At 55.2% G+C, this 27,951-nt stretch overlaps 4 protein-coding genes across 4 annotated transcripts; 3 read left to right on the top strand and 1 right to left on the bottom strand.

Moving 5' to 3' along the window:
* The first annotated feature begins 361 nt into the window (after nucleotides 1-361).
* On the top strand, nucleotides 362-3,771 carry LOC116488473 (homeobox protein not2-like). The gene is made up of 3 exons (XM_032186028.1): nucleotides 362-530; nucleotides 3,153-3,361; nucleotides 3,613-3,771. Exons 1-3 carry the CDS (start codon nucleotides 362-364, stop codon nucleotides 3,769-3,771), a joined length of 537 nt encoding a protein of 178 aa, XP_032041919.1.
* Nucleotides 3,772-6,487: 2,716 nt separating this feature from the next.
* On the top strand, nucleotides 6,488-12,718 carry SMYD5 (SMYD family member 5). The gene is made up of 13 exons (XM_032186624.1): nucleotides 6,488-6,634; nucleotides 6,917-7,025; nucleotides 7,647-7,786; nucleotides 8,019-8,140; nucleotides 8,756-8,825; nucleotides 9,249-9,353; nucleotides 9,722-9,784; nucleotides 9,987-10,057; nucleotides 10,358-10,464; nucleotides 10,813-10,869; nucleotides 11,179-11,273; nucleotides 11,488-11,558; nucleotides 11,699-12,718. Exons 1-13 carry the CDS (start codon nucleotides 6,545-6,547, stop codon nucleotides 11,835-11,837), a joined length of 1,239 nt encoding a protein of 412 aa, XP_032042515.1. The 5' UTR covers nucleotides 6,488-6,544; the 3' UTR covers nucleotides 11,838-12,718.
* Nucleotides 12,719-12,935: 217 nt separating this feature from the next.
* PRADC1 (protease associated domain containing 1) lies at nucleotides 12,936-15,652 on the bottom strand. Its single transcript, XM_032186942.1, has 5 exons — nucleotides 15,523-15,652; nucleotides 14,763-14,863; nucleotides 14,335-14,444; nucleotides 13,640-13,807; nucleotides 12,936-13,421 (listed from the first exon to the last, which is right to left on the bottom strand). Exons 1-5 carry the CDS (start codon nucleotides 15,650-15,652, stop codon nucleotides 13,301-13,303), a joined length of 630 nt encoding a protein of 209 aa, XP_032042833.1. The 3' UTR covers nucleotides 12,936-13,300.
* A 230-nt stretch (nucleotides 15,653-15,882) lies between these two features.
* On the top strand, nucleotides 15,883-27,648 carry CCT7 (chaperonin containing TCP1 subunit 7). The gene is made up of 12 exons (XM_032187157.1): nucleotides 15,883-15,965; nucleotides 17,279-17,432; nucleotides 18,693-18,799; nucleotides 19,171-19,296; nucleotides 20,144-20,196; nucleotides 21,052-21,223; nucleotides 22,304-22,468; nucleotides 23,497-23,685; nucleotides 24,294-24,391; nucleotides 25,003-25,135; nucleotides 26,105-26,311; nucleotides 27,051-27,648. The coding sequence occupies exons 1-12, from the start codon at nucleotides 15,960-15,962 to the stop codon at nucleotides 27,273-27,275; spliced, it is 1,635 nt and encodes a 544-aa protein (XP_032043048.1). The 5' UTR covers nucleotides 15,883-15,959; the 3' UTR covers nucleotides 27,276-27,648.
* The last annotated feature ends 303 nt before the right edge of the window (nucleotides 27,649-27,951 follow it).

The following is a 27,951-nucleotide window of genomic DNA, read 5'->3' as shown; positions in this document are numbered from 1 at the left end:
GGGGGCTGTTATTTGGGGATCAGGGCTATTGGGGGGGCTGTTATTTCGGGAGGAAGGTTTTTTGGGGGCTGTTATTTGGGATCAGGGCTATTGGGGGGGCTGCTATTTCGGGAGAAGGGATTTTGGGGGCTGTTATTTGGGATCAGGGCTGTTGTGGGGGCTGTTATTTCGGGAGGAGGGATTTTGGGGGGGGGTGTTACTGAGGGAGGAGAGCTTTGGGGGGCGTTGAGCCCAGACGGAGGGGGGGGTGTCCGGCGTTGTGGGGCAGCCCCCCGCCCCCCGTTTTGCATACGGGAGCGCGCCCCTTCCCCGCCGCCCCATATAAACCCCTCGGGCCGGCTGGCGGCAACGAGCTCGGGCCATGCCGCCCCCCAAGACCCCCGGGACCCCCTTCCACATCGAAGCGATCCTCGCCGCCCCCCCCCGGCCCGGCCCCGCCGCCCCCTGCCCGCAGCCCCCGCGCTGGCCGGGGCCGGGGGCGCTGCCGGGGGCTTGGGGTTGGGGTTGGGGCTGGGGCTGGAGCTGGGGAGGCAGCGGCGCAGGTGAGAGGGGATCCGCGAGGGTCCGGGGGGGGGGTTCCCTGCTCCCCAGCCCCTTTTCGGGGGGGTGGTTGGCCCCCAAATTGCCCTTTTGCCAAAATTGCGGCCGCGGTTTCATCGCCTGCAGCCCCTCGGCTGACCCCCGGGTTAAAAGGGCTGGGCTGGAGTAAAGAAAGGGGGGAGAGGAAAAAATCCCTAATAATTATTTTCCCCCCTTCTCACTCGGTAATTATCAGCCGTGTGACCCCCGACAATAACTGAGTGGGGTGAAGCCAGCCCCCGGTGGGATTTAGTCCCTCCCGGTCGCTTTGGGGCAGGGGACAGTCCCCTTGGCTACCCCTAGCCCCATTCCAGGGCTGCTTCAGTTGATGGAAGTGATTTTTTTTTTTAATTTCCACCCACTAAAAACGGCAGCACAACGCTTGGTGCCTTGCTGTGCTCCCCAAAGCCCCGGGTCCTGCATCTCCCGCAGCCACCCTGGGCTTTGGGACCGCTTTGGGACCACTTTGGGACCGCTTTGGGACCATTTTGGGATCGTTTTGGGACCATTTTGGGGCTGCTGGCTGAAGTTTTGCAGCACCTGGCCCCCACAACTGGTTGTGTTCCTAGTGCCAGAGCACCTGATGAAATGTTTTTGTTGCTGTTGATGGCTGTGGGTAAATTTATGCTGTGGTTATGGATGATGCTAACACCACGCGGTGTTCTCAGGGAGGGGAGCGGCAAGTTTGGGGCAGAATCAGTAATTTACAGGCAGTGCCTCTCTGCAGGATAGCTGCCCCCTTCTTTTTCTTGAAATTTTCAGCATTCAGGGCGTGATTCTTCATATTGCACAGGCAAAACCTGCAGCCAAGCACAGAGTTTTACCTGTACCGGGACCTCTAGCCTGATCCTGACAGCTACGATATTCAGACACCAAAAATATTTGCTACCTGGATCTTTTTTTTAACTTCTTAGCCTAACTATTTAACATATTGTTTCTTTTACCAGGCGGCATCTTTATAACTATGTGTGTTACTCGATGTATTCTATCAAATATACAGATAAGAAAATATAGTTAATCATATTACATATACAAATATGAAAATATAGTTGAACAGTTTGTAAAACTATTCCCACAAAGTATTTCGTGCTTGAAGTCACACTCACTGCTATCCCAAGTACCAAAATAGGGAAAAAGTGTGACCGGTGAAATTATTTGAACGCTGAAAATATCCTAAGTGCAGTTGGGGTTGTTGAGCTGGCACAAATCCTTACACAGACACAGAACTTCCTGCCAATTAATCAATTAATGAGATGAACGAGGTCAAGGTGCCCGTTTGTGGCTGGGGAACGTGTCAGTCATTACAGGAGAGGAGTCAGCGTCGTTCTGTACAGCATGACCCTGAAAGACAAAGGAGTTGTTGGCTTTCCAAGACCTGTTACACCTCCGAAGCTGCTGTTGTACCCTGGTGATGCTGCCCACGGGCTGCCAAACCCAGCTCCTGCTCAGAGCAGAGCCGATATCCCCACCAGGTCTCTTTATTTGGGGGCTGAGGTTTCAAAAAACACAGATTTGAGTGTTACTGCCCTGATCCTGCACACGCTTGGCTTTAAAAGTGGGTTCTCATCCTTAAAGTGTGCCTAAATGTTGGCAGGACAGATTCTGCTGTAGCATCAGATGTAGCTTACCAGGTTCTTAGCACCTTCACGAGTGTATTTTGATACCTGGGGGTGTTCTGGCACCGTTGGCTCACCTGTGTGTGCAGACCCCACTGCCTGGAGCCCTTCTGGGGCTCCGAGGAGGAGCAGAGGTCCCCGATCCAGCATCTCAGGGACTTGACCATCCCTCAATGCTTTACACCCTTCTTTGCAAAGCCCCCAGCAATGTGTGTGCCATAACTCCAGCACCCTGGATGTGAAGTTTCCTACCTTGACAGCAGCTGCCCCCTTTGCTTGGTCCTTGACCGAGGTCTCTGCAGTCCTGGGGGTGACACTGGGGACATCTGGCTCACGGGAGGTCCTTGGGGGACAGGGCTGGGGGTCACAGCCATGCTCCTGTTCATGGGGATGTGTGGGAGTCAGGATCGGGATGAGATTTAGGACCAAAAGCAGCGCTGCTCTGAGGCTGGTGCCAGCAGATCCCGTGGTGGCAGTGCTGTATTGTGTGTTAATTAGGTAATTATTGTTATCGTCAGGCCACAACTAGGCTGGGGGCCGTGCTAGACGCAAAGAAATCCCACTGATGCCTCTGCAGATGAGGAAAGTTGTGGCTCCTTCACCCTGCTGAGGGATGGGGATGAGGAGGTGAGGACCTGCTCTGAGAGCAGCTCTCTGTGCAGCTCATAAAGATGGATTTTATCATCTTACAGGGATCCTGTAAAAGGGTCAAACCCCGCTCATATTGAGTGCTGCCTGATTTCTTCGGGTCTGGCTGCATGTCCAGGGCTGTTCTAGGTTGTATCTGTCTGTGGGGACATTTCTGCTTTGCTTTTAGTGCTACTTCCTCGTGATCCCCTTCGGTGCAGTGTGCTGCGGGGTTTCAGCTGGAGCAAAAGCAAGCTGGGCATGGCACGTACACAGGGCTGGAGGAATGGCCTGGACCATGCAAATCGCTTCCATCCCCGTTTTTTGCAGGTCTGGAGTTGTCTCACTGCGTAGGGACCGATCCCCTGGGCCCCGCTGGGCCCTGGAGGTCCGGGGGTCCCTGCAAGATGAAGAGGGTCCGCACGGTCTTCAAACCAGAGCAGCTGGAGCGGCTGGAGCAGGAGTTCCTCAAGCAGCAATACATGGTGGGCACGGAGCGGGTCGACTTGGCCGCAACTCTGCATCTCACGGAGACGCAGGTAAGAGACGGGGCAGCCGGGGACGATCCTTTTTATTACTTATTTTTGTTAAGAACAAAAACATTTAGGCGCACGAAGCTGTTTGCTCGGGAATTCGAGCTGGGGAGGACTAATGTTGATTGTTAAGATCCTCCGGAGACAATTTATTGCAGTAGAAATCCTCGCGTGACACTGGATCTAAAGTTTTTTCTGCTCTCCCCTGTGTATTTCTGAAAACCTCGTGCTGAGCTCTTGTGCCGTTTCCCTGCTAGGTGAAGGTCTGGTTCCAGAACCGGAGGATCAAATGGAGGAAGCAGAGCATGGAGCAGAAGAAGGCGAAGCTGGCACAGTTTGGGGTGATGCAGCCCACCTCCGCCAACACGACGGACACCAAGGACCACGAGGAGGACACAGTAGACGTCGAGCTTTGAGCAGCTGGTGGGATTCAGCTGCCACTTGTTTTTTTGCAGATGTGCCTGCCCGATGGGAGGTACAAGCAATTTTGTGCTTGTTTGGTCCAAGCTAGACTTAAATCTCTCAGTCTGAGAGAAATGCAGCTTGCCCCCCCCCCAAGTGCAGAGACCCCATTGTTCCTGGGGCTCATCGCCAGGCCAGCTGCAATGCTGGTGCCATGGTTGTGGCAAGGCGTGTGTGTGATCTCGTTTGCTGTTGAAGTGCCAGGGAGCACAAACAGTTCCCGTTAAGAGAGGCTGGGGTGACGATCGGGTGGTGTCTGTGAAGGCATTTGCACACAGGGTGTTGCAGGTGACCGTGTGCTCCTAAGAGGGGAAACCTGTGCTGGGAGGAGAACCAGCCCTGGTCGTTTCTCCTGGATATCTGGATTCCCATGTTTGATACTGAGATCACAACAAAAAAAAAAGCAAAAGCTGTTAAGTCCTTTGCTCCCACCTGTATTATCTTTATTCGTATTTCCGTTCATATATTATCCTTGCAGTATGATGAACAGGGCCTGGGTCTACCCCTGGAGCAGAAGTGCCTCCTGTCTTGTGCCTTGCTGTATTTTTGCCTTCATTTTGCCTTCCCAAACCCCACGTTGGTCTCTCAGCTTTCCAACACTGCCTTCCTTCCCCACGGTGCGTGCACGCTGCCGCAGCAGGGAACAAGGCGCTCCCCCGGCTTGCTGAGGTGTGGGGATCGGGGGCTGTTACAAAACCACAGCTTTCCAACACCTCTGCTGCTTCAGACGGCCCCCTGCCCCTCGGCCAGATGTGCTGATCCTGGCCCAGACGGCGGCTGCTCTCTGCTCTCCTCGTTACACACCACGGTGCTGGGGGAAGCAGCACCTGGAGCGCTTGGCGAGCACATCTGCAACCCTGTGCTGCTGTGTGGTGGGTGGAAGGGCTCCGAGGGGCTGGTGATAAACAATTATTTGGGCTTTCCTGTCTGTTTTAGTAATTCTTTGGGTCCACACCAGCAGCAGCTAAGCGCTCTGGCTGTCACCTTGCAGTCCCAGGGTGCCGCGAGCTCAGGATAATTCATCGTGCCTCCTCCTGACCCCCAACACTGTATATCACTTTACTCTTTTATTATTTATAGAAATATCTTTTTTTTTTTTTTTTTTCTTGTTAAGTGTTATTTATTTGCTCTGTTTCTTAATAAAAATAGCGTGTTTTAAAAAAGAAATGGGACTGGGTGGGGATGGCAGGGTTTGGCATCACCTTGTTTTTTGAGGTGGGCAGCGATGCCTTGGTGGCTTCTTGTCCCACAGCTCTGAAGATGGGCTATCCATCCTTTCTGTTGTGCTTGGTTTTCCGTGTTTTCCAGGAAATTGATTAAAAAATAAATAAAAAATGGAAACCTCCTGACAAGACTCCTGTTGTCAAAAAGTAACAGCAGCTTTCAAGCAGCAGAAGCCATCACAATGTGGTTTCCTCTAACCCATTTTCCTTCCCAAAATGCCAATACAAACACAAGCATTTCCCCCTCACACACGTCTGTGTTTGCTGGTAAACCCATGCACTGACCTCGGCTTGAGTTGAGCAAGGACAGCTTTTAAACAGATCAGCTGAAATTTAACTTTTAAGTGCGAGAAAGCAGGGGGGAAACATTTCCAACCACTCTAATTTTAACGTGAAATTTATTAAAACAAAAAAACACGTATTTCCATCCTCCCTTACATTTTTATTTTTAAAATGGAAATTGATAGCCCACGTTAAGGTTGAAAGTAGATATTTTTTGTCCAGTTCCTGCATTTATAATAAATGCCACATTAGGTTAGCATGGGCAGAAATGGTTGAGCTCAAGCTGATGCTCCTACACTATGACTTTCCACTGAAACCTTACAAAAAGAGGACACATAGCGCTATTATTACGTTAATGGCTACTCTTTTTGCTGTTAGTGTGAAGATGCAAGTAAAATATCACTCCTGAGGTAGCATTTATTCACCTGCGCCCCAGTCCTTGTTGCAGGACTGCGGGCACGGCTTAGCAGCGCTCCCAACAGGAGCTCGCAGGAAATAAAAGCTAAAACGATTTTAAGCACTTGGAGGAGAACCACGAGCCGACAGTGACACCTAGTGACACCGAAAAAAACCCCAAAGCTCCCCAAAGAAACCATGCCCCGTTCCCAAACCCGCGATCAAGGAGCGGGGCTGAGTCAAGCAGGTTCTGTCAGCGTCGGCATGAATTAAAGTCTGATTAAATACAACTGAACTCTCTGTTTTCATTGATTTTAGGCGTTTGCAGACAGCCAAGCTGGGGAAAGCAAGGTCGCATGTTAACGTGTGTAAATTTTGTGTTTATTTTTGCAGAAGGCTGGGCCGGTTTTGAGGGCGGCGGGACGCGTCTCCTCACACCGTGAGGGGCACAGCGCCTTCTCGCCTGACAGGGGCTGTCCCTCCCCGTCAGGGTGGTTAAAATAAAACACTAATTTATAGCGGAGAGCCAGTCACGCTCCCGGCTGACGGCGGAGGCCCCGTTTGGAGGATTTTTGGAGGTGTTTTTTGGTGTGTTTTGGAGGGGACCAGGGTGGCGGCGAGGTGAGGGGAGGGCTAAGATGGCGGCTGGCCCCCGCCCTTCGGACAAGGGGCTGAGGGGGTGAGGGCGGCCGCGGCCGGTGAGGAGAAGGAGAAAGAGGAGGAGAAGAAAAAAAGAGGAGGAGAAAAAAAAAAAATGAAAGAGGAGGAGGAGGAGGAAGCGCTTCCCGCCCCCGGCGGGTCAGAGCGGGGAAGTCGCCGCCCGAAGATGGCCGCCGCGGCGGGGGACGTGTGCGGCTCCCCGGCTGGAGCCCAGCCCGGGGCCGCGGCTGAGGCTCGGTTCATCAGCAGCGCCAAGGTGAGGCCGGCCCGAGGGGCGTCCTGCCTTCCCCCTGTCCCTCAGCTCTCCTCCTTCGGTCCCTTGAGCCCCCCGGTGCCACCACAGCCCTGGCGGATCCCCGCTGGTAAAGGGGGAGAAGCCCCGGCGCCGCCTCAGGGGGGTGGCTCCCCGCCTCGCCTCAGGCAGCGCTGTGCTCGGGCGGGCTCGGTTTTGGGGTGAAAAGCTCAAAACTTGGGGTTCGCTTTGGGGTGTGTGGCCCCTTTTCTCTGCTCCCCTGAACCACGTTTTCTTCCCTCGCAGGGGAAAGGCTTGTTCGCCACCAGGAGCATCCGCAAAGGGGAGACCGTCTTCGTGGAGCGGCCGGTGGTGGCCTCCCAGTTCCTCTGGAACGCGCTGTACAACTACCGAGGTGAGGTGAAGGTTTATTGACAAATTGCTATTTTTTTTGTTCCAGAGGAAGGGTTTTTGGGTTGGTTTTGGCACCGCCAGGTGTGTGGCACTGCTGGCGTTTTGCCTTGCGAATGGTGTGAGGGGATAAACGCCCAGCCTTCAAGCTGGAAAAAAAAAGCATCACGTGCCACCAAAGGGTGAGGACCCTGATTTTTGGGTGGTTTGGGTGACAATCCCCATTACCCCATGCCACCGAGAGGGTGAGGACCCCAAATTTTGTGTGGTTTGGGTGCCAATCCTCATTACCCCAGCACAAGGTAGAGCCCGCAAGGATGCCGAAGTGCTCTGGAGGTGTGAAAACGCAGGGCACTGGTTGGAAAAGCAAGGTTTTTAAACTTTTTTAGTGTACGTGGCTTAAACTGCGCTGCTGGGCTGGTGCTTTTGGGTCTAAGGAGATGATATAGTGTGACTTGGAGAAGAGAAATGCAAAAATGGGGTTTGTACACAAGCCGAGCCTTGCCCTGCGTAGACCGCGCTGCTTGCTGAGCTGATCAGCAAAATGAGGATGCTTGTGGTGTGCATCATACAGCCCTTAAACACACGTCTCACTGCGTGTCTGGTTGTGTTTTCTCCCCTCCAGCCTGCGATCACTGCCTGCGGGCTTTGGAGACGGCGGAGGAGAACGCCCAGCGGCTGCTGGGGAAGAGCTCCCTGGTGCTGCCTCACCCAGAGCAGTGCAGCATCCGGAAAGACCTGCACCAGCAGTGTCCCCGCTGCCAGGTATGGGGTTACCGAGAGGGATCGTGGCCTGCCTGGGGTCGCTGAGTCCTTTATAGCATCTGGCCAGGCCCTCAGTAAAGCTTTTTGCCCCAAAATGGGTTCCTGCCTTTCCCCTTTCCGCATCGCTAAAGAGCTGGGGCTCAGAGACCGGTCAGGGAGGGGACACAGCGGGGCCCAGGAGCCCTTTTCCTGCTGCTGTAGCCGACGCCGGGCGCTGTGCCCCTCGCTCTAGGTGACGTACTGCAGTGCTGAATGCAGGCAGGCCGCTTTGGAGCAGTACCACCAGGTCCTCTGCCTCGGCCCGTCCCGTGACGACCCCACGCACCCCCTCAACAAGCTGCAGGAGGCATGGAGGTAGGGGATCGACCTGCCTGGTGCTTCACGGGCAGAGGCGGTGGCTCTAGTGTCACAGGCTGGGTGACACTAACTTGGGAGCAGTTCTGAAGACCGTTCTCGCTTTGCATCCCTGCATGGGGTGGCTGTGGGTTTGGACACGGGCTGAGCAGTTCTTATTTTTCACCCAGTAAAGGGCTACAAAGCCCTGAGCTGCACATTGCTCGCTCCTGCAGTTTTAGAGCATGCCTGCCACATCTCCAGCTGCTTGGAGATCTGTCTCACAGAACTCCTGCACGTCCATAAATTGCCGTCCCTGCTTGCAAGTGACAAAATGGGCACAGAGGGGGAAGAAGTGACATCCCTGCCCCAAACCCAGTCACAAACCCCAGCTCTTGTGCAGCCTTTGGGTTTCCACGGGACCAGGGCTATTCCCTGGGCTCTGGTTTAGCGGAGTTGTAGGGGATTATTTGTATCCTCTGGACTCCCAGGTGGGTGCAGGCTTCTCTCCCTGGGCTGGCCGCTTTGGTGATGAGCTCAGGCCTGAGCACAAAGATAGCAGCTGCCCCTGCCTCCCTCTGGATTTTTCTTTCCGTACCAGCACTGATCTCATCTTCCTTCTCTGTTCCTCTCCAGAAACATGCATTATCCACCGGAGACTTCCAGCATCATGCTGATGGCCCGGATGGTTGCCACTGTCAAACAGGTACGGCTGTCGTTTGATTCCACGGCTGCTGGTGTGAGGTTTCTTTCTCCTGCTGTGGCTTTTACTTCCAGGGACTGATCTCTTTTTGGCAGAGCGCTTTCCTTCTTGAAGAGATTTCAATGTCTAGAGATCCCTGGTTGTAGACAGAGCAGGCAGCAGAGGAGGCTTCAGTGTCCTGAGCCAAGCAGATCTTTTTTTTTTTTTCCATCCCAAATTAATTAGGCAGGATTGAACCTTTCCTTTGGCTCTGCTTCTTTGGCCTGGCTTTCTTGATGCTTTCGCTGGCAGTAAACTCCTGCCATGCAACTGCTTCTGGTGGCTGAACACCTCTGAGCTCAGCGGGGCTCGTCTTCTCCCCCCAGTTCTCCTGGCAGGGGAAGAAAGCGGTTTTGGTGCAGTTTCTTTGCTCGATTCCCTTTTCAGGCTAAGGACAAGGACTGGTGGATCAAGGCCTTCTCGCAGTTCTGCAGTAAGACAGCAAACGAGGAGGAGGAGATCGCTCACAAACTGCTGGGGGACAAATTTAAGGTAAGAGCCTGGCAGGACGTGGGTGTATCGAGTGCTGGGAGCCCTCCGACCTGCCTGTGCCTGTGGCAGAGAGGAAGGAGGTCGCTTAGAGGGCTTTGGGGTTGGGATGCTGCAGCAAAAACCTGCTGGCCCTTCTGTTGTGGGACTGCTTCAGCTCTGGGAACGGGACAGGGTGATGATATTGAGCTGCTGTCTCCTCAGCAGGTGGTTTTGCTGCTAAAATGAGCGGTTTCTTGCTGCTTTAAGGGCGTCAACCCTCCAGCCTTGCAGGGAAGGACGAGGAGCCTGGCTCCTGAGCCTCCTGCCCTGTGCTGGGCTGACTCCCTGTGGTGTTGATGCACCCTAATGGTGTTCCCGTGTTCCGCCAGGGCCAGCTGGAGCTGCTGCGTTTGCTCTTCACCGAAGCCCTTTACGATGAGCATCTCAGCAGGGTGAGTTGAGTCACCTGCTCCTAACCCAGGAGCGTGGCAGGACCTTTTTTTGGGTGCCAGTTCCCCTGGCTCACGTCTGCCCTGGGACTCTGCCCCTTTTCTCGCTGCCCCTAAAGCTCCCTGTGGGGTTTGGGGTACGTGCAGGGCGAGGTGCTGCAGCCACTGGCCTGGCCTCAGCTGATTTCTCACCTCCCTTCTGCAGTGGTTCACCCCAGAAGGCTTTCGATCCCTCTTCGCCCTCGTTGGGACCAACGGCCAAGGCATAGGAACCAGGTAACGAGGCTTTCCTGGGTGCTTGTTGCAGGGCTGTGAAAACGGGGCACGGAGGGGGTGCACAGCCTGCAAATCTGCATCGACCTCAGTAATTTCTGGGTTTGGATGTGAGGGGTGAAGCTGGGGGGGGGAAATTAAAAGCAGCCCCTTCATTTAGGCTCCGTCCAACCTTTTAGTGTCCCTCTGCCAGACCGTGGCTGCTTGAAACACGAATTTAACCCTTAGACCACCCCATATGGGGTCCCACCGTGCCCCCGCAGCGCTGTGGGGCTGTAGTGGTGTTTTTCTGCTTCCCGACAGCTCCCTGAGCCAGTGGGTGCACGCCTGCGACGCGCTGGATCTCCCCATGCTGCAGCGAGAGGAGCTGGACGCCTTCATCGACCAGCTCTACAAGGACATCGAGAAGGGTGAGGGCTCGAAAAGGAAGGCTCAGCCGAGGGATCCCCTTTGGAAAAAACACTCAAAACACTCAAAGACCTGCCTGTGCTGTTCATTTGGCTGAGATAAGGATGAGTTAATTAACGGGAACGCAGAATTATTAAGGAAAAACTATTATTAAACGATTTAACTAAAGGGGAAAGGGAAAAAACAACAAGTAAAGGCCGTGTGGAAGTGCAGAGGGAAGAAATTTCTCCCTGCTTGCCACAAATGAGAGCTGGCTGGGGGTTTTCTCCTCATGCTGTGTGCGTGGCAGAGCCAGAGCAGCCCCCACAAAGCCTTAACCTGCTCTTAACCTTCCCCTTACTCTGCTGCAGAATCGGGAGAGTTCCTCAACTGCGAGGGATCGGGTCTCTACGTGCTGCAGAGCTGCTGTAAGTAAGAGGAGGGCTGCGGGAGGAGCTGGCAGCCAGGGAAAGGTTGCGCCCTGCTGGCCCGAGTCACCTTTTCCTAGCCCCCAGCGTGTCCCCCGTGCGGGTGGGGTGGTCGCAGCGTCGTGTCCTTAGCCCAGCTGTGGCCCTCCCGGTTGGAGGCACTGCTTAGTAGCCAAAAAAGCAGGGTTTGGCTAGCAAAACGTGCTCCTGGGCCACCTGGGATGGCTGGCACAAGCCCCGCTGCCTGTTTTGGGGTCCTGGATGTTCCCTTTGTCTGGAGGAGCCCTGACTGGCGTTCATCCCCCCCAGGTAACCACAGCTGCATCCCCAACGCCGAGACGTCCTTCCCAGACAACAATTTCCTCCTGCATCTGACGGCTCTGGAGGACATCGAAGCAGGAGAGGTGAGGCAGAGGCGTGCGGGCGAACCCGGTGGTTCCCTACCTTCACCCCAAACCCCAAACCCCAGCCCTGTACCTCTTTATTTGTCCCGCCACGGGACGGTTCCCTGGCTGGGATGAATTTCAGCCTTACTCCACGGAGTTGCCGCTTGACCCCGCGTTTCCACGAGGCTTTTGGGGCGGTTCTCAGCCCGGCCCTTTTTCTTTTTGCTGGCAGGAAATCTGCATCAGCTACCTGGACTGCTGTCAGAGGGAGCGGAGCAGACACAGCCGCAACAAGATACTCAGGTAGGGGGCAGACACCCCCCAACCCCATCCCAGCAGCCCCAAACCCACAAGTGCCACCTGTTTTAGCCCCCTGCCTCGTCAGATCTGCGCCCCTCTCACCTCCCTCCCTCTTTTTTTTTCCTTCCTCTCCCCTCTCCCAGGGAGAACTACCTGTTCACCTGCTCGTGTCCCAAGTGCCTGGCGCAAGCCGACGACCCCGACGCGACGTCGGACGAGGAGGAGGAAGGCGAAGGGGAGACGGACGACGCCGAGCTGGAGGACGAGATGACCGACGTGTGAGCGAGAGGAAAAGGGCCGGGCGAGAGGAAAGGGTCCTCCCGGAGGGCTGCAGCTTTAACTATTCAAAAACAGGGTTGTGTTGTGGGGTCGGGGGGCGTGGAGCTGTGTCGGAGCAGGGCAGTGAGGGAGCAGGAGGCAGGCCCCGCTTCCACCTGCCCTCGTGCTGTGTGTGCGTGCGTGTGAGGCCGTCCCCGTCCTCCCTGCGAGGATTGGGGGCGAGCCAGCAGCCCCCTGCCTCGTCCCGGTACCTCTTGGGGCCGAGTGGTGGTTGTAGGGGCAGCTGGAGGGGCTCTTGGGGCCGTGGGGGTGTCGTTTCCCACCCCGCAGGGATGAGGGGAGTGTGAGTGTGTGGGTGTGCGTGCACGAGGGGAATTATTTAATGTCTGTATTAACACGCCGAGGGGCTGGGGGCTTTCTGCGCGCTCCGTTCCACGCCTTGAGCTCGGTCAGCAGCAACTGAGGGGTGAAATGGGTTTAAAAGTGGGGCAAAAACGCCTCGGGGTGGCTCGGACACCCAAATCCGTGGGGGTGGGCCATCAATCCTCCCTCCCTCAGCCCCAGCTTTCCTTGCTGGGCTGTTTAGGGAGGGCTGCAGCTGCCACAGGCTGGGTCGTGCAAGCAAATCCCCCCTCCCAGAGCCCAGAAAATGTTTGGGGTTTCACAGCGAGGCTGGGAAGCACCCGGGGTGTTTTTTTCCCCCCACCCTGTTTGTTTTTGGAGCTGTTTTTCCAGCCCGTTCCCTTCCAGGGGTGTTTGGGGGGAGCTGGGCACCTCTGCCACAACCATCCCTGCCAGCCCCACGCCCCTCTGCTTGTCCCCAGCCTCGGGTGGCCCCCCCGGGCCCTTCAGTGTTGGTAATAAACTGAGCCTGGTGAGCCCCAGGGCTGCGTCTTTGCGGTTATGTGGGAACTGGGGGGACAGCAGGTACAAAAAAGATGGGGTTTAGGATTTTGGGGGGGCAGGGTGAGGTGTGAGGGCAGCCACGAACCCTGCCACAGCAGCTGGAGGCAGCTTGGGAAGGGTACTGGGGGAAAAAAAAAGGGATGAAATCGTTCTTTTATCCGCAGCTAAAAAAAAAAAAGAGAAACTCCCCTTTCTCTAAAACTTGTCCAGACTTCATTAGCTCAGCCAAAAATACACAGGGGATGGGCGAGCCCGTATCCACCTCCCTCCCCTCCCCTTCGGGTTGTAATGCTGCATCCCCCCCGAATCAGCACCACAAACTCCCGTTAGCGTCCTTAAAACCTTCCTGGGGAGGCGCCGGGCCGTCCCCTCCCTCCCAAAAAGTCCCTACAAAGGTTGTTCGGTTGCTCGAGGCCCCACCTCGGGCGCTGGGGTTTTGCCCAGCTCCACGCCAGCACGAAGATCTCCCCCGTGGGGCTGGGATTTTGGGAGAACAGGTCCGCGGGGGGGTGAAATCCAGGGATTTCCCCCCCAAAAAAAAACAAGTCCTCGATCCGCTGCTACCAGAAGGTCCAGGGGGGCTGCATCATCTCGTAGGTCGGGATGCTGGTGACGTTGACGGGGATGGAGATGACGGCCCAGGGGAGCCCGTGCTGCTCCAGCGAGCGCCTGATCATGTACCTGTGAGGATAAAAGCGACGTGGGAGGGGAAAACAGAGCCCCGGGGCGAGCACAGACCTCTGGCCGGCTCAGAAACTTGGTTAAATTAGACAAAATCCACCAAAAATCCGGCTCAAAGCTTGGTAGGATGCCGGGAGCTCCCTTTTTAGCAGGAACGGGATTTTCTCGGCCTCTTCTGTGAGATTGGGGCCGAGGAGAAGCCCCCCCGAGGCACCTACCCGTCCCTGCCCAGGAGGAAAAGCGCGGGGATGTCGGCCGTCCTCCTGGTGCTGTCCTGGATCATCTCGATGTAGAAGCTGTCGTTATCGTAGGCGTTGTCCGCGATGATCACCGCCCGCCCTCCGTGCTCCTGGATCACGCGCGTCTTCGAGAGGAACGAGCAGCCCCTGGGGCACGGGATGAGGAATATTTCGTCCGAACTGAGGGCTTTTGGGGAGCAAAGCTGGGAGATTTGTGGGTATCTGCCTCGGGTTCAGCCTCTGCAACCAGCAGAGGCACCACTGAGGCAGCAAGCGCTGGAGATACCCACGAAAGGATCCATCTCCCTGTCACCGTGCCTCTCCCAACGCCTCTTTGAGTAAATCAGACTCGAATAAATAAAAATAGAGCTCCCCGCGTTTATATTTAAGGATGTGACTGCCCAAATTTTGCTGTTGGGCCACTTTTTCCTAAGAGAAAAAAAAAATACAGCTTTTTCCAACTGCTTTCTAAGAGCTGCCACGTGAAATACTCGGGGCTGAAAGCATCCCCACTCGTTTTCCACACGTGGGGAAGGTCGCAGAGAGAAGCTGGGGGTGGTGGCAGCACCTTTCCGTGCCGTGGCACTGCCACAAACCGCCCCACGAGCGGCTCCATCCTGCCTCGAGGTTCCCCCCCCCACCCCCCAAAAGCAGCTCCCGCAGCGCGGACCTACCCCCGCTCCACCAAAGCGATCTGGTCCTGGATGAAGACTCCATTGTTCAGCTCTCCGCAGGCTTCGGGGGGATCCGCTGGGACCAGGTGGATCTGGTCGTACCTTGTGTTCTCCGAGGACAAGACAGGCAGGGCTGAGCGGGGCTGAGCACGAAATCTGCTGCCCCCGCCCCTCTCTGTCCCGCTGCCCCCTGTGGGATGCGCCCCGGGGGGGCTTTAGAGCTGCCAGGAGAAGGTTTATGGGGAAGAAATTTGCTAAATTTGCTCATTTTCCGTAAAAAAATGGTATCGGGGGCCCTGAAGTGGCAAAACGTCAAGGTGGGGGCCCCACAGTGAAACGTCAGGATGGGATCTGTGTTTATTCCCATCCTTACAAACGCCCCCGTGGTGAAATGTCAGGAGGGGACGCGGGTTTATGGCTGTACTTACAAACACCCCGCCGAAATCCTTGGCCGGCGTGGCCGTGAAGATGTAGCGGATGTCGCCAGGGCTCAGCACTTGGAAGTACAGGTACTCGTGGATGCGCAGGCCTGCGGGGTGGGGGAGAGCAGGCGGTGAGAGGCTGAGGGAAAACACAAAACTCCCCAACAAAAAATAGAAAAATTAATTAAAATAATAAAAATAATAATAATAAAATAATAAAAAAGGACCTGGGAAGGGGCTGAGGGGGGCTAATGGACTCTAAGGGGTGCTAAGGGGCCCTGAGGGGGTCTGAGGGATTTGAGGAGCCCTGAGGGGGGCTGAGGAGCCCTGAAAGGTGCTGAGGGGGGATGAGGGGAGCTGGGGGGCTGAGAAGCCCTGAGGGGCCCTGGGGAGCTCTGGGGGGGCTGAGGGGCCCTGAGGGGGGCTGAGGGGGTCTGAGGGGAGATAAGAAGCCCTGAGGGGAGTTGGGGGGCCCTGAGGGGCTCTGAGGAGAGCTGAAGGGCCCTGAGGGGGGCTGAGGAGCTCTGATGGGGGCTGGGGGGGTCTGAGGGATTTGAGGGGCCCTGAGGGGGACTAAGGGGATCTGAGGGGAGTTGGGGGTCCCTGAGGGGCTCTGAGGGGAGCTGAGGGGCGCTGGGCCGGGCGGGCCCTGCACCCTCCGGCAGCGCCTGGGCCTGAACCCAAGGGTCCCCGAGGGTTCCCGGGGGTCTCCGGTGTTCTCCGGGGATGTCCCTGGGGGTCCCCGGGGGTCCCCGGGGCCGCTCACCGCGGGCCGGGCAGGAGCAGAGGCAGAGGCAGAGCCACAGCGAGCGGCGGAGCATGGCTGCGCCCGGCCCCGCCCCCTTCGCCCCCGCGCCGCTCCCATTGGCCGCGCCGCCCCCGCCTCGCCTTCCCATTGGGCGCCGCCGCTGTCAATCTCCTGAGGGGCCGAGAAGGGAGCGGGGGGGGGCGGTCCTCCAGCGGGCCTGCCAAATACAGATCCATACCCGCGCGCTGCTCGTCGCGGGCCGCGCCCCCTGCGAAATAGTGAGCCCCACCCGTCTCTATGGTCACCGGGGGATAGAAGGGCACCCCCGTGGCGGGGCCCGCTCTGGCCTCCAGGACCAGCGAGCGCGGCCGGAAGTGGTTGCCTAGCAACGCGCGGGGCATTGTGGGGCGCGGGGCCTGCCGCAGCCGGGAGCCGCCGCGAGGAGCGCCGCAGGGATGATGGTGAGCGCCATCCGCCGCCATCCGTCCCCATCCTCCGCCATCCGCCCCGCCGCTGCCTCGCCCGGCCCCCGCCGCCCTCCGGGGACCACCGCAGGAGGGGATGCGGCGGGATCCATCGCGCTTTGGGCCCGCGGATGGCGCCGCGGCCGGGCCTGGGGGGGGGCGGGCGGGCGGCGGGCCGGGGGCTAGGCCCGGGTTTGAGGGGTTGGGGGGCGGCCGCGGGGCCTGCTGGGAGTTGTAGTCCCAGCAGGGGGGTGCGGGGTTTGCTCCCCGTTGGGATCCGGCCCCCACACGGTGCCCTTGGTGTGGGGCGGGCTGTGGCGCTCCCAGCCCTCGGATCTTCACCCCTGGCGGTGGTCGTCCTGCCCTCAAGGTGTTTTAAAGCTGGGGGTGACAGACGTGGGCTGTGCCTGCACAACACGCCCGGTTCCCTTTGTGGAGCACAGCGAGGGGCCTGCTGGGGGCTTGGATGCCCTCTAGGCCCTGCCTGTGTTTCAGAGACCTCTCCCCCCGTTTGACATCAGGCAGGTGTGGTCGCTTTGTGAACGCTTTGTGTTCATTCACCACGTTCTCTCTGAATACATTGCTATCCAGTTGTTCTCCTTGGGGTTGCATGGGCCGTTAGTACAAGAATGACATCAGGGCACTAGAGCATGTCCAGAGCAGGGCTATGAAGCTGGAGAAGGGCCTGGGACACGAAATATATGAGGAGCGGCTGAGGAAGCTGGGGGGGTTTGGGCTGGGGAAGGGGAGGCTCAGGGCAGACCCCATTGCTCTCTGCTACTGCCTGAAAGGGAGCTGGGGGTTGGCCTCTGCTCACAGGTAACTGTGATAGGACTGAGGAAATGGCCTCAAGTTGTGTTAGGGGAGGCTCAGGTGGGAAATGAGGAGACATTTCTGTCAGAAAGAGCGGTCAGGTGTAAGGATGGGGTGACAGGGAGGTGGTGGTGTCCCCGTCCCTGGGGGTGTTCAAGAGAAGGTGCTTGGGGACATGGTTCAGTGGGTGACAGTGGTGACAGGGGGGTGGTTGGACCAGATGATCTTCGAGGCTTTTCCAACCCTAATAATTCTGTGGTTCTGTTGTGCCAAACATCCTGCTGGCTCAGTGATTGCTGTTATCCCATGGAAGGACTTTGAGCCTTGCTTTGGAGCAGTGTGGTTAAAATTAAAAGCTGAGTGGCTGGTACTTTGGGCAGAGGGGTTTGAGGGGTCTGCAGGTTTTGTCCTTGGCCTCGTTGTGCAGTGGGATCATGCTGGGCTGCCCCAGAGCACTGAGAGGGGAGTACCAGCCCTGCCGTGCGTTCTCCCCGCAGCCAACACCGGTTATCCTGCTGAAGGAGGGCACCGACACCTCGCAGGGGATCCCGCAGCTCGTCAGCAACATCAATGCCTGCCAGGTGATCGCCGAGGCCGTGCGCACCACGCTGGGGCCACGGGGCATGGACAAGCTCATCGTGGATGACCGGGGTAAGCAGCCTTGGCGAGGCTCCTCCTGCAGCTAATGGCTGTTCTGTAACATGATTTAATTCGTATTTTTTAAACTAACGTAAGCATTTGTGCAGAATTCAGCTTCTCTGCCCCGTGCTGAGCTCAGCTCGCAGCACAGAGGTGCAGCTCCTGCCTCAGGGCTCAGTTTGGTGCCTTGGTTCTGGCCTCAGCTGGTGCAGGCATCCCAGCTGCCTGCTGCTGGGCTTCAGGCAGCTCTGCTTCTGTTGGGAAGCTGCTGAGATCCACGCTTAGGGTGACTCGATGCACATCCGTGGCAGGAAGGAGGAGCTGTGTGTCGCAAACACGGTCCTCAGGTATCCTTCATTTTCTCTCTCACTCCCCCATCCCGTTATTTTTATAATGAGGCTCATAATTTGCGTGGGGTTACTTAGCTCTTGGTTTCACAGAGCGAGTGTGGATGAGGTCAGTGGATGCTACTGGGTTTATTTTTGTGTGATTACGGATGAGACTCACCCCTCCGAAAAGACTTGTTTCAATTCACTAAAAGAGTGTTGTTTTTTTTAATCCCTGTTACTGTAAGGTCTTAGAACCCTTTTAATACTTTTTACAAATGCAAACTGTAACGATTGTATTTAAAAACATCACTTGAAATTTCAATATTATTTAAATTTAATTTTAAATTTGCTCAGTGGATAATATGATTTATTTCTAGCCTCTTTCTTTATGTGAGTATCAGACTAGGATATCTCTGTGTGTTTTTTTTTAATCTAACATGGCTATTCAGAAGTAGAGGGAGATGAATTTAAAGCTTCTCCCTTAACTGATGCAGAGATTTGTTCAGCACTTCGACAAACTACGTTTAATTTGCCCCAGAATTGGGCTAAAAGGGCACTGTCAATGTGGCATTTTTCCTGCTGATGTTCCATGCAACAGCTGTCCTGGGCTCTCCTCTGTCACAGGGAGGGGCCCCGAGCTGTCCTTGTCAGCCAGCTCATGGCTGTGTTAAAATACCGTGGTGACTGCATTGCAGATCACATGGCAGAGAGGAAACAATGCAGTAATTTGGCTGAAAGAAATAATTTTAAATGGCAGTTTGGGGTTAGAGCCTGTGGTGGTTTCGACTTGACAAAATTCACAGTGATGCGACTGGCTGGTTGGTGTTTTTTGAGGTCTTTGAGGTCTGCAAAGCTCTGCTTAAGCTGGCATGAGCCGTTTTGTGGTGCTGAGGGCTGTATTTGGGGCAGCCGAGCTTAATTTCCCCATTTAAATCCATTACAGGCAAAGCCACCATCTCTAACGACGGCGCCACCATCCTGAAGCTCCTGGACGTTGTCCACCCGGCCGCGAAGACGTTGGTGGACATCGCCAAGTCTCAGGATGCCGAGGTAGGAGGGTGACCCTGCGGCGTGCCTGGTGGCACCGGTGTGCACGTGGTGTTAATTCGGGGGGATTGATCCTGGAGTGCTGACTTTTAGCCTGGTTTCTTTACCAGTGCTTTTGTTCTTGTGATAACTTTGGAATCCCGTGTGCTGTTTCAGCCAGAGGTGGGGAGAGGGGTGGGAATTTTGAAGTGCCAAGATCCCATCTGGTGAGCAGGGGTAACTGGGAGGTGGGAGGTGTCACCGTGCCCTCAAATGGGGCAGAGTCTGAGCCCAGTGCTTCACGATAACCAAAGAATCCAGCTGCAAACCTGTGAGCAGAGAAGCCCTCGGGAAGCCACGCTGCAGGCGGTGACGCAAAATCTCTGTCCGTGCAGGTTGGCGACGGCACCACGTCCGTCACGCTGCTCGCTGCCGAGTTCCTGAAGCAGGTGAAGCCCTACGTGGAGGAAGGCCTCCACCCTCAGATCATCATCCGTGCCTTCCGCACCGCCACGCAGCTGGTGAGGCAGCACCGCATGCTCTGCCAGCACGTCTGGGGGGAGCAGCCTCTTCTGGGGAGGAGGGGAATGAAATAAAATCCTTTTTCCAAGCCAAAGCCAGTGGTGGAGCTGAGTGGGGGTGTCAGTAGCCATCTCCTGGTGGCTCGCTGCAAGCATCAGCTGTTCTCTGGTATCACTGAGCTGTTATTGCCAGCCCGTGCCTCTGGGGCGCTGTTCCTCTCTGTTTTTTCTCCAAGGAAGAATGAATAAATGGGAAAATTCACTTCCTGATCTCTGCTACTTCTTGTACACCTTACATCTCGTGAAGCAAAACAGTCAGTCAGGCTGAGCCTTCTCTGGGGGTTAACTCCCTCGGTTGTAATGCCTGGCTGGATTTGAGAACTGGGTTTGGAGGCTCTTAAATGTGCAAAGATAACGGTTCAAAATCCCACCAGACTTCTTTAAAGCTGTTATTTCTATGGTTTGAAAAGGAAGAAGCCTCTTAATGACCTCATTAAGCTTCTAGCCATTAAAACAGCAAATATTACAGCAGGTGGAGTCTGAGAGTTCTGCTCAGAGCACGGGCTGAGGTTGTGTATAAACGTTTTTAGCTGTATGTGCTGGTTGTCTGGTGTGTGTGTGTGTGTGGATGGGGTTTCCCAGATCTCTGCTGAAAGCAGCAGTGCAGCTTGGAGCCTCTCCCCTTTCTCTTACACTTGCTGGGTTTCTTACAGCTGTGAAGTGCTTGAAACTTGGGTTACATTGAAGGAAGGGATAAAAGCTGGCATAAAACACAAAGAGAAGTTGGAGATCTGCTCGGCTCACAGGCAGGAATCACTAATCCAGCTGTTGGCTTGTGTTTTGGCAGGCTGTGAACAAGATCAAAGACATCGCTGTCTCCGTCAAGAAGGAAGATAAAGAGTAAGTTTCCCTGGTGGGTGACCTGGTTGTGGAGCTGGGCTTCGCTTGGTGGCTTCGAGGCTTTGCTGCCTCCTGCCGGGGCTCTGGCTGAGCTCTTGAGGTCGGGACGAGCAGCTGTGGCCCCACACCGGGGTTTTTCGTGAGCTCTTGGAATTTCCTGCTCCTGCAGGGAAGGGGCTGTGCTCTCGCTTGGGTTGCTGCTGCAGCAAAGTGGGGCAGTGTTTTCCTGAGCGCTTGGAGGAGGCTGGGTACCAAAATAAGTGGCCTCATTTCTTCTGTCAAGTGACAGCGGAGACTTGTAGCGTCTGGTGGAATCGCTGGCAGTGTTAAATGCTCGGTGCTTCCCTTAAAATCAAATCCCTTCTTAGCTGCCGAGTACATGAAGGGAAACGGCTGAGAACGTTAATGAAATAATTACTGAAATGAGATGATAATGCTAGAGATGATTTTCTCCCTGCATTTTATGCTTTTATCTACTTGATTAGACCTTCCTAACACCTCTAGTAGAATTTCTGTCAGAGCAGAACTCTGTCACAGCTTGTGTTACCCGAGGTAACGCTCGGAGAACCTGAATCCCTCTGAAGGTGTCCCAAACTCCATACCACCTTGGGATGAAGACGAGGGTGCTCGAGCCCCTCTATTCTGTTTGGGCATGTGGTATCCAAAAGCCAGCCAGCCCCACTGGTACAGGTCTGAGTTTAGGATTTACAAGTCTCTTTTGGCTTCCACGTGCCCTGTTTTCCCTGTCCGTGGCCAGGAGTTGATCCTTGCCTCTTTGAGTGGGTCTGTCATACACGTTTTGGGGTTTTGTGAAAGGAAATCAGCAACAAGGCTTTGTCTTTTCTTCCCCTGCAGCGAGCAGAGAAGCCTGCTGGAGAAGTGTGCAGCCACAGCCCTGAGCTCCAAGCTGATCTCCCAGAGCAAGGACTTTTTTTCCAAGATGGTGGTGGATGCTGTCATGATGCTGGACGACTTGCTGCAGCTCAAAATGATCGGGATAAAGAAGGTGCAAGGAGGGGCTCTGGAAGTAAGTGCTCTGGGAACCTGCCTTGGAGGGTAGGGGGCAGTGACTGCAGCCCCTGTGAGGTTCGGCCTGCTTCTTGGCCCGCTCCTGCTGGAGAGGAAAGCCTGCCACAGTCACTGAATCATTATTCTGTGGCTGTTGCTGTCTGTAAACACTTTGCACGAGCATTTTCATTGAGAGAAAACAAAAAGACCCCATTATCTTGCCGAGACACCTGAATTAGGGATGTTTCAGCAACTGTTTTCCGGGTGTCTGGGCCTAGTGGTATTCTGGGGCTTGCAGAAATTGCCTCCCTGGGCAGGGGGGAGCCTCCCTGTCTGGATAGAAGCAGCTCCCCCTGCTTGGTATCATTTTTCCCTTGTATTCACCTTTTAAACTCCTTGGAGAGGTGGCTGTGGCTGGGGCAGATAACTTAATCACACTGCTTTTTGGGGCTGGCTCGTGGTGGATCCTGGTCACCTCACCCTGTCAGCTAGCACGGAAAATCTGAGCTTTTCCTGGCTGAGGAGGGTGAAATGATGGATGCTCCCTGGGCAGAGCTGAGTCTGCAGTGAGGTTTGATGCCCGTGGGGTAGGAAATTTAGTGCCAATTTCTCTCCTAGCCACCAAGTCGAGAAGTTCACTGCAGGGGGCAGTGTTGGGCAGGGTAGTCCTGCTGCAGAGCAGTCCTAGGGATGGTGGTGGAGCTTGTAGAAACAAACCAGAGGGGGGAAAAAAAAAAAAAAAAAAAAAAAAAAGGTGTGGGGCTGCGGATGAGAAGTATCTGTCTTCAAAGGGCAGAAATGGGAAAGACATCAGAGGGAGAACAGATTGCTCCATCCCTTGATCTGGAGATTGTGTATAGCATCTCCTGCTGCAGCGTCTTGAGGGATGGGAAGGAAACGACAGAAGCTGGTGTTGTGAACAGAGAGAGGAAAATATTTGCTGCTTATTTGCTTTAAAAGTGGGTTAATCAAAGGAGACAGCTGTTGGTGAGCGCTTTGTAAATGAGGGCTGAGAAGCAGGGAGTCTCCCGGGGGGGGTAATTAACCCCGCAGAGAAAACCTTGGGAGGCTGAGCCTCACAAAACTCCCTCTCCTCAAGGACTCGCAGCTGGTGGCCGGAGTTGCCTTTAAGAAGACGTTTTCCTACGCCGGGTTTGAGATGCAGCCCAAGAAGTACCAGGCTCCCAAAATCGCCCTGCTGAACGTGGAGCTGGAGCTCAAAGCGGAGAAGGACAACGCCGAAGTCAGAGTGAACACGGTGGAGGTAAGAGCTGAAAGGGGGGAGCCTCTCCTGCCTCGGGGCAAATAGCAGGGAGCTGGCTGCTCTGCCTGCATCCTCCTGAGAGTCCCTGCTGCCTGTGCTGGGGGAAGTGTAACAGACCTTAAATTTCAGAGGTTTTAGGGCACCTTTCTGCTCTCAGTTACAGCTAGGTGGTGACTTCTTTATGCTGAACGAGTGGCCTCCCAGGGAAGTCTTAATTAAGTGGCACTTTACATGTGGAAAAAGCCTGCGTGTATTTAAGCCAACGAGGTAGCTGTTCAGGCAGTAGATCTCTTTCCAACTCGTGGAAATAAATAAATAACCTTAAGAAACGAGGTGGCAGAGAGTGACCACATTGGAAAGTGCTGCCTGTGCTTGGCTCCTGCATGATTGCGGTGTCTAAAAATCTGTGTGCTTTGTGTTTTGGGTCTTGGCCCTGCTGTGGTGTCAGGAGTTGTTTCCTTGAAGCTCTCCTCTCTGCCTTGGTGAACGTGACTCTTCCTGTTGCACTCAGTGGCTGTGTGTGGTGTTGCTGTGTGCTGTCAGAAGCTCTCCTAGCTGCCCGTGGCTCTGCTTCACTGAGCTGGAACGCGGCAGGCTCGTGTGTAAGGCTTGTCAAGCACAGGCACGCTGCTAAAGCACGGAGTTTCTCCATGTCTGTTTTTCTTTTTTGAGAGAACGCTGAATTTCTTCGCCCCAGTGTCCTTGCACAGCTCTGTAAACACCTCTGACATCAGTATAATCCCTTCCTCCTCCTCGTGTTCTCTCTCTCAAGCTGTAGCTACCTTTTCTTCAGGTCACGCAACCCCTTTATCTACTTGGCTCTGCTGCCAGCAGTATTTTAACAGATGTGCTTCTTCGTCATAAGATGAAGCGACCTAAAATTGCCTCTGAGTCTCGGGAAGCACTTGGCTGCCACGGCCACACGGAGCAGCGTCACTGCTGCCTTTGCTTTAGAAGAGCCCGGGTGCAGTGGGCTGTGTTTAATCCTCTCTAACACCACTGCTGGCCGTTTCTCTCCTCCCTGCCAGGACTACCAGGCCATCGTGGACGCCGAATGGAACATTTTGTACGACAAGCTAGACAAAATCCACAAGTCGGGAGCCAAAGTCGTCCTGTCCAAGCTTCCCATTGGCGATGTGGCTACTCAGTACTTCGCGGACAGAGACATGTTCTGTGCTGGCCGCGTCCCGGAGGAAGATCTCAAGAGAACCATGATGGTGAGCTGCCTCGTTCCTGGGATAAAGACTCGGAATTTAGCTTGACTAGTGGCAGGCTGGTCATGCCGTTCCCAAAACAGGGCACATTCAGTGACTAAACGTGAAGATTTAAAACAAAAATCGCGTGGTTTCGTTGAGGAAATGGTCACGGTGTGAAGTTGTAGCATGCTGACGAAGCTGTTCCTTGGTGGAGCGACCGATCACAAACTGGTTGCAGCTGTGCTGCTCTTAATTTCCCTGGTGTTACACCATATTAGGTGCTGCACACTGCATTGCTAGAAGTTTATTTTCCCTGCTCTTTGCCCGTTCTGTTGTGAGTGGGTTTCTCTGAGCTGCCTTTGTGTAGCTGCTGGACTCCAGAGTCCGTGAGTCAGCACTTAGAAGAAGCATAATCTCATTTTGCTGTCGAGGATCACTTCTCTTGCTGGTAGCCTGCCTAGATACTCAAGATGGGAGGAAAGTAGATCGTGTTTTTCTTGAATCTGACCTGCGGGGTGGTTTTGCATCAGCTAAAAGGCTGGGCTGTCTCAGAAGAGCAGTAGCCTGCTGGGCAAATTTGTCTTGTTTGTCAGTGCTGGTAACACCACGCTTATCTTCCTCCCGTGCAGGCCTGCGGCGGATCCATTCAGACCAGCGTGAACGCCCTGGCAGACGACGTGCTGGGCCGATGCGAGCTCTTCGAGGAGACTCAGATCGGAGGAGATAGGTAAATGTGCCGGCTGTGAGCCTGGAGCCCTGTGCAAACGCTCCAATATTAGCTGGAAAAGTGAGGGTGTGAGTGGTGGCAGGTGTGAGATGCTCTGGGAGATGCTGAAAACAAGGCTGCATCGTTACTGCTTTGTGTGAGGCTGAGGAGCAGCAGTAAACTCTCTTTTAAGGCTTATTTTACCTCTCTTTTATGCTTCTTAACTATCTTTCCCCTGGTGCAGTGTAGGAGGCCTGGTGGTATTTCATTCAGACTTAAAGCTGCGCCTTCTGGGCCTGGTGGTGGCATCGCCTGGTGTCCCACGGTGCCACTTCACTCCGTAAATGAAGCTGTGAAGCTGCGGTGGGGTTCTTCCTGTTGCTAGAGGAGAAATCCTCTTCGGGGCTGCCTCCTAACATCTGCTGTGCTCCTGCCGAGTGAAAATGAGAGCGCCGGTTTAGCGCAAAGCCCTTAGCAGCAGAAAGCAGATTTCCTGGGTCAGCAGGCGTGTCACTCATGAATAAAAAGAGCTTCTCTGTCCTCGTGCAGTGTCGTGTTGGTGCTAAGCCTGCCGAGGAGCAGCCCTGCCCTTTTTGTTTGCCTCAACCATTGCCGTGTTGTGCTTTTGGCAGGTATAACCTCTTCACGGGCTGCCCGAAAGCCAAGACGTGCACGATAATCCTGCGAGGAGGCGCCGAGCAGTTCATGGAGGAGACGGAACGGTCCCTGCACGATGCCATCATGATAGTGCGGAGAGCCATCAAAGTAAGGAGCCCGGGGTTATCTCCCTGGGCTGGGACAGACCCTGGCACAGCCATAACGCCTTCAGCAGCCTTCTCACACCCCCCAGCACCAGCTGAGGTCTCTCCTGCTGAACCCAGGAGCTCCAGCCTGTAGGCTGAGTGTGCAGACGAGTGGTGTCTGACTGAATAACTCGATTGCTGCCTCCTCTGCAGCGTTGCCAGCTGCTTTCCAGGCACTCCTGGCTTTGTCTCCTCTTTAGTTTTTAACTTAATTGTCCTCGCTGGGTTGCTGCCTGGTCTTTCAACACCTTCACCCTGCCAGGGAGCAGGCTGTGGGGTGTGCTGGGTAGTTCTGAAGTGGATGTGAGTAGCAAGGTTGATTTTTCTGCCTGAATTTCACCTGTTACAAGCCCATTCCTCCCTCTCTTGGTGAATTCTCAGAGGGGTGAGCATTGGTAACCACCCCCCTGTGTGAAGAGGGGGGTCTGAGGTGTGTGGGGCTGTGCCGTGCTTGCAGGGCTCCTGGTCCTGTGTTCCCGAATTGCAGCCGTTCCTGGGTTGTGCATGATAACGTGGTCATGTGTGGTGTTTTTTTTTTTTCCTGTGAGGCTGAGCGCCCGTGGAAGGAAGCATGTCAACACGTTTGGAACTGTTCTGGCTTTAGAAAGAACATCCCGATCTCTCTCTCTACCGAAGCAGATAGGGAGGGGGAAAAAATAGCTGGTAGGAGAACTTGGCTGCCGAGTGCTGCTGCAAATATCTTCAGTTCTGAAGGCTTCACAAAAACGAGGGACGCTTTTGCAGCACGAGGGAGGCTGCGGTCTGCCATCCCCTCCTGGGACAGCTCCATGGGGTGGGGCAGGGGCCACCTGAGGGTCTCAACCTGTTTCTGAAGTGTGATTTTCCCAGCTGGGGGCTTCCCCTGGGCCCGGAGTGCCTGCATTTTCGGGACAGGAGTGCGAGCATCACCTCTTTTCCCCTTCTCTTCCAGAACGACTCGGTGGTTGCCGGCGGTGGCGCGATAGAGATGGAGCTCTCCAAATACCTCCGCGACTACTCCAGGACCATTCCGGGCAAGCAGCAGCTGCTGATAGGAGCTTACGCTAAAGCCCTTGAGATCATTCCCCGCCAGCTCTGTGACAACGCTGGCTTCGATGCCACCAACATCCTGAACAAGCTGCGAGCCAAACACGCACAGGTGGGTGCCTGCCCTCGGGCAAAACCACTCTTAATTCCGCTACGTTTCCGCTGGGCTCGTGTCCCCTTTTGATGAAACGCTGCGTTTTGTTTTCAGACGCGGTGTGGGCTTGCGGCAGGTTGCTATAAAGGGAAATGATCTGTTTTCCCTTTGATCGCAGCTGTCGGGCGACTTTTTTGGAGCTGGGAGTTGTGATTTGCTCGTTTAAAAATGCATCGGTTGTCAGGAGGGAGGCTTCTATATTAAACATGAAAGTAATTAGTGGGGAAGTTGGCTCGGCGGTGTGTTTTCCAGAGGAGCTGCGGACTGCAGGCCCTGATTACTTGCCATCACTTCACATCTTGTGGTGTGTGTGCACGTGAGGTCCTAATTCAGGCAGCTGGGGCTGGGTTTGCTGCTCGTGCCTCTTAGCAGCAGCCACGTTGCTGTGGCGTCACGCTGCGGATGACTGGTGGGTAAGGGGATGAGACAACAGCGAGGTGGAAGTCGGTTGTGAAGTGTTTGACAGCTTCTTTGTGAAATGGAGCAAGTTTCCTGCTCTGTGAGGCTTTGCTGCTGCTGTTGGAAGCCAGCTGAGCCTTTTTTCCGCGTGTTCTCCTCAAATTTCCCCCCTCCTTTGTAAAGCAAGGTCCAATCTTCATCCCCTTGAGTGTTTTCATGCCCTCACTTCTCAGAGTGCAGACCCTGAACCGATTCACCCTATAACCAGACCTTTTCCTCTTTTTCTCTCTCCTGCCAGGGCGGCATGTGGTACGGCGTGGACGTCAACAACGAGGACATCGCTGACAACTTTGAGGCCTGCGTGTGGGAGCCGGCCATCGTGCGCATCAACGCGCTCACGGCCGCCTCCGAGGCCGCCTGCCTCATCGTGTCCGTCGACGAGACCATCAAAAACCCGCGCTCCACCGTGGACGCCCCACCCGGGGGCCGGGGCCGGGGCCGAGGCAGACCCCACAACCACTGAACCCCGCTCCCTGTGGGCGTCCTGACGCGGCCGGGGCTCTCCCCAAGCGCGTGGATGGGAAACGAGTTGATTTCTAGCTTAATTAACAGCCCCTTCACCAGATGGTCACTCGGAGGGCTCACGGGCAACCACTGGCCTCGTTTAATTAGAGTCAAATCTTGGCAGCGGTGGCAGCCTCCCGCGAGGTGCCCTGCCCCAACATTTCCTACACAGCACTGATCCCCCGAGGCTCGCCCCGTGGAAGCTGTGCCGGGCAGAGCCCTCCTCGCTGCTGGCAGGCAGCGCAGCGAGCACGCCTGGGGGTTTCTTTGTATTTATACGTCTTGCTGCTGGGGGTTTGAACCCAGGCTCAATAAAAGAATGGAAACCCGTGGCGGGCTGTGGTGGCTTTCTCTTTGCCGCTTGCTTCATTCTACAGGGTGGTATCTTAAGGTTGGAGTACCTTTTAAGCATTTTTTTTTCCCATTTTCCCCATCGATACCGCTCGGGGACATTTCTCCTTGCGTCCTCCTATTTGTTACCTGCTCTGGGCAGCATGTGAGCGGTCGTACTGCAAAAATGGGGGCAGTTGCAGCCTTTTTGTAAAAACCCTCCTGCCATTCCTTAGTCTGGGTGTTAAAACATCAAAGCTTTTTAGAGAAAACACCTCTGCTGTCCGGCCGGGAGGGGTAAAAAC

Source organism: Aythya fuligula, chromosome 4 (genome assembly GCF_009819795.1).
Source record: "Aythya fuligula isolate bAytFul2 chromosome 4, bAytFul2.pri, whole genome shotgun sequence".
NCBI lineage: Eukaryota > Metazoa > Chordata > Aves > Anseriformes > Anatidae > Aythya > Aythya fuligula.
Note: the sequence above shows the minus strand (reverse complement) of the source record. Positions and strands in the feature narration are given on the sequence as shown.

Excerpts from the sequence above, each read along its gene's own strand:
- LOC116488473 (XM_032186028.1), top strand. The coding sequence starts at position 362 with ATGCCGCCCCCCAAGACCCCCGGGACCCCCTTCCACATCGAAGCGATC. Across the intron at positions 531-3,152 it reads CTGGGGCTGGAGCTGGGGAG|GTCTGGAGTTGTCTCACTGC; the intron begins GCAGCGGCGCAG and ends CGTTTTTTGCAG. Across the intron at positions 3,362-3,612 it reads TGCATCTCACGGAGACGCAG|GTGAAGGTCTGGTTCCAGAA; the intron begins GTAAGAGACGGG and ends TTTCCCTGCTAG.
- SMYD5 (XM_032186624.1), top strand. The coding sequence starts at position 6,545 with ATGGCCGCCGCGGCGGGGGACGTGTGCGGCTCCCCGGCTGGAGCCCAG. Across the intron at positions 9,354-9,721 it reads TGCTGGGGGACAAATTTAAG|GGCCAGCTGGAGCTGCTGCG; the intron begins GTAAGAGCCTGG and ends GTGTTCCGCCAG. Across the intron at positions 10,058-10,357 it reads GGCCAAGGCATAGGAACCAG|CTCCCTGAGCCAGTGGGTGC; the intron begins GTAACGAGGCTT and ends GCTTCCCGACAG.
- PRADC1 (XM_032186942.1), bottom strand. The coding sequence starts at position 15,652 with ATGGGAAGGCGAGGCGGGGGCGGCGCGGCCAATGGGAGCGGCGCGGGG. Across the intron at positions 14,445-14,762 it reads AGGATTTCGGCGGGGTGTTT|AACACAAGGTACGACCAGAT; the intron begins GTAAGTACAGCC and ends TTGTCCTCGGAG. Across the intron at positions 13,808-14,334 it reads ATCGCTTTGGTGGAGCGGGG|GGGCTGCTCGTTCCTCTCGA; the intron begins GTAGGTCCGCGC and ends CCCGTGCCCCAG.
- CCT7 (XM_032187157.1), top strand. Across the intron at positions 18,800-19,170 it reads CCAAGTCTCAGGATGCCGAG|GTTGGCGACGGCACCACGTC; the intron begins GTAGGAGGGTGA and ends CTGTCCGTGCAG. Across the intron at positions 23,686-24,293 it reads ATCTCAAGAGAACCATGATG|GCCTGCGGCGGATCCATTCA; the intron begins GTGAGCTGCCTC and ends CCTCCCGTGCAG.